Below are 1,643 nucleotides of genomic sequence, written 5' to 3'. Positions count from 1 at the left end.
TAACAAATTTAATATTTAGCTGCACATAGCTAGCTAAATATTTAGCTAAAAAATAAATATTTATTTAACAAATTTAATATTTAGCTGCACATAGCTAGCTAAATATTTAGCTAAAAAATAAATATTTATTTAACAAATTTAATATTTAGCTGCACATAGCTAGCTAAATATTTAGCTAAAAAATAAATATTTATTTAACAAAGTTAATATTTAGCTGCACATAGCAAGCTAAATATCTAGCTAAAAAATAAATATTTGTTTAACAAACTTAATATTTAGCTGCACATAGCTAGCTAAATATTTAGCTAAAAAATAAATATTTATTTAACAAAGTTAGTATTTAGCTGCACATAGCAAGCTAAATATTAATTTTGTTAAATAAATATTTATATATTTATATCATAAAATATTTGAACCTCTATATTTATTTAAAAACAACATATTGAAAACTAAATATTTAGTTCGAAGCTAAATATTTTTTTAGCAAAGTAAGTTTTTTATAAATGAATGAGAGACATAGTAAAAAAATGACTTTGGGGGGAATAAACCTCTTATGTTTCTCTAAAAACATTAAATAATCATAAATATTGCTTCTAATTTCTGACTGCTTAACTTTAAAAAGGCGTCCCATAGATTTTAAGAAAAACATTTTTTTATCTTTCTATTATTTGTAGTGTGGAGCTTTTGGCATCGACCTTTTTAAACGTATCTGACCTGATGAGGCGTTTTCCAGACGCGTGGTTAGAGGAGTAGAGGCAGAATGTGATGTCAGAGCAGCAGCCGTGCAGCATGCGTTACGCAGCATGATCAGCAGCGCCGCTGCTTCATTAAACACGGAGCAGCTTCTGATAAAAATTGCTCACCTCTCCTTCTCTCTTCTGGATGTCGTCCGCTTTGTCTCCGGCGTACGCCGACTGCAGACGGACGGCGTCTTCCTGAAGCTGCCGGACCTGCAGCAGAAAGAAGTTCAGGTCGGTTCGAGGCGAGCAGCTGCAGGTGTTCCCTCCCGTCCAATCAGAGGAGGGCTGGATCCTGACCCCTACCTGCGTCCCCAGAGCCTGAATGTCGTGTTCGAAGGTGGTGTGCATCCTCTGCAGGGTCTCCACCGTGTTCTGGTCCCGGCCCAGCTCCTCCGGGAGCTTCTTGTGTTTGTCCAGGATGCGGTTCAGGATCTCCTTGGCGTCGTGGTAGAACTTGTGGAGCTCGTAGGAGGCGGCGAGGATCTGCGTGCGCGTGTCGATGAGCTCCAGCAGGTCGGCCCAGGCCTCGTTCAGGCCGTCCTTCCACTCGGCGATGGTGGCGGAGTCGCTGTGGCCCGCGTTGATCAGCTCGTCCGCCTGCTTGTTCACGCCGTCCACGCGCTCCTGGCCGATGTTCCCGGTGTCACGGGCGAATTCTCGGAATCGCTCCTGCAGCATCTGAAGGAGAAGGAAGATTATCTTATAATCAGAATAAAGACAATAAATCCTAAACAGGAAGATTCAGGTCAGCTCCAGGTTCATCGCTGCCTGTTTTTAATTAAGTTCAGGACGGTATTTAAAATAAGAAACAGAGATATTTCATCAAATAAAAATTTTTAACATTATAAATAAATCCGGTTCTGCTCATAAAAATATGTACGGGTGTACACTGTACGCTTTCTG

General features: G+C 40.0%; 1 protein-coding gene across 1 annotated transcript in view; it reads right to left on the bottom strand.

Annotated features, from left to right (window-relative positions):
* Positions 1-1,643, bottom strand: part of LOC107090937 (spectrin beta chain, non-erythrocytic 1-like) — an 84,017-nt gene that overhangs the window by 24,417 nt on the left and 57,957 nt on the right. Inside the window, exons 31-32 of the mRNA XM_015384592.1 lie at positions 1,044-1,418; positions 864-950 (exon numbers count right to left, since the gene is read on the bottom strand). Coding sequence (XP_015240078.1) covers positions 864-950; positions 1,044-1,418 — 462 coding nt within the window. The remainder of the gene's footprint in view (positions 1-863; positions 951-1,043; positions 1,419-1,643) is intronic.

The sequence above is a fragment of the Cyprinodon variegatus genome, unplaced genomic scaffold (assembly GCF_000732505.1).
Source record: "Cyprinodon variegatus isolate N-32 unplaced genomic scaffold, C_variegatus-1.0 Scaffold317, whole genome shotgun sequence".
Taxonomy (NCBI): domain Eukaryota; kingdom Metazoa; phylum Chordata; class Actinopteri; order Cyprinodontiformes; family Cyprinodontidae; genus Cyprinodon; species Cyprinodon variegatus.
The sequence above is the reverse complement of the archived record's forward strand: the minus strand, read 5'-3'. Positions and strand labels throughout refer to the sequence as shown.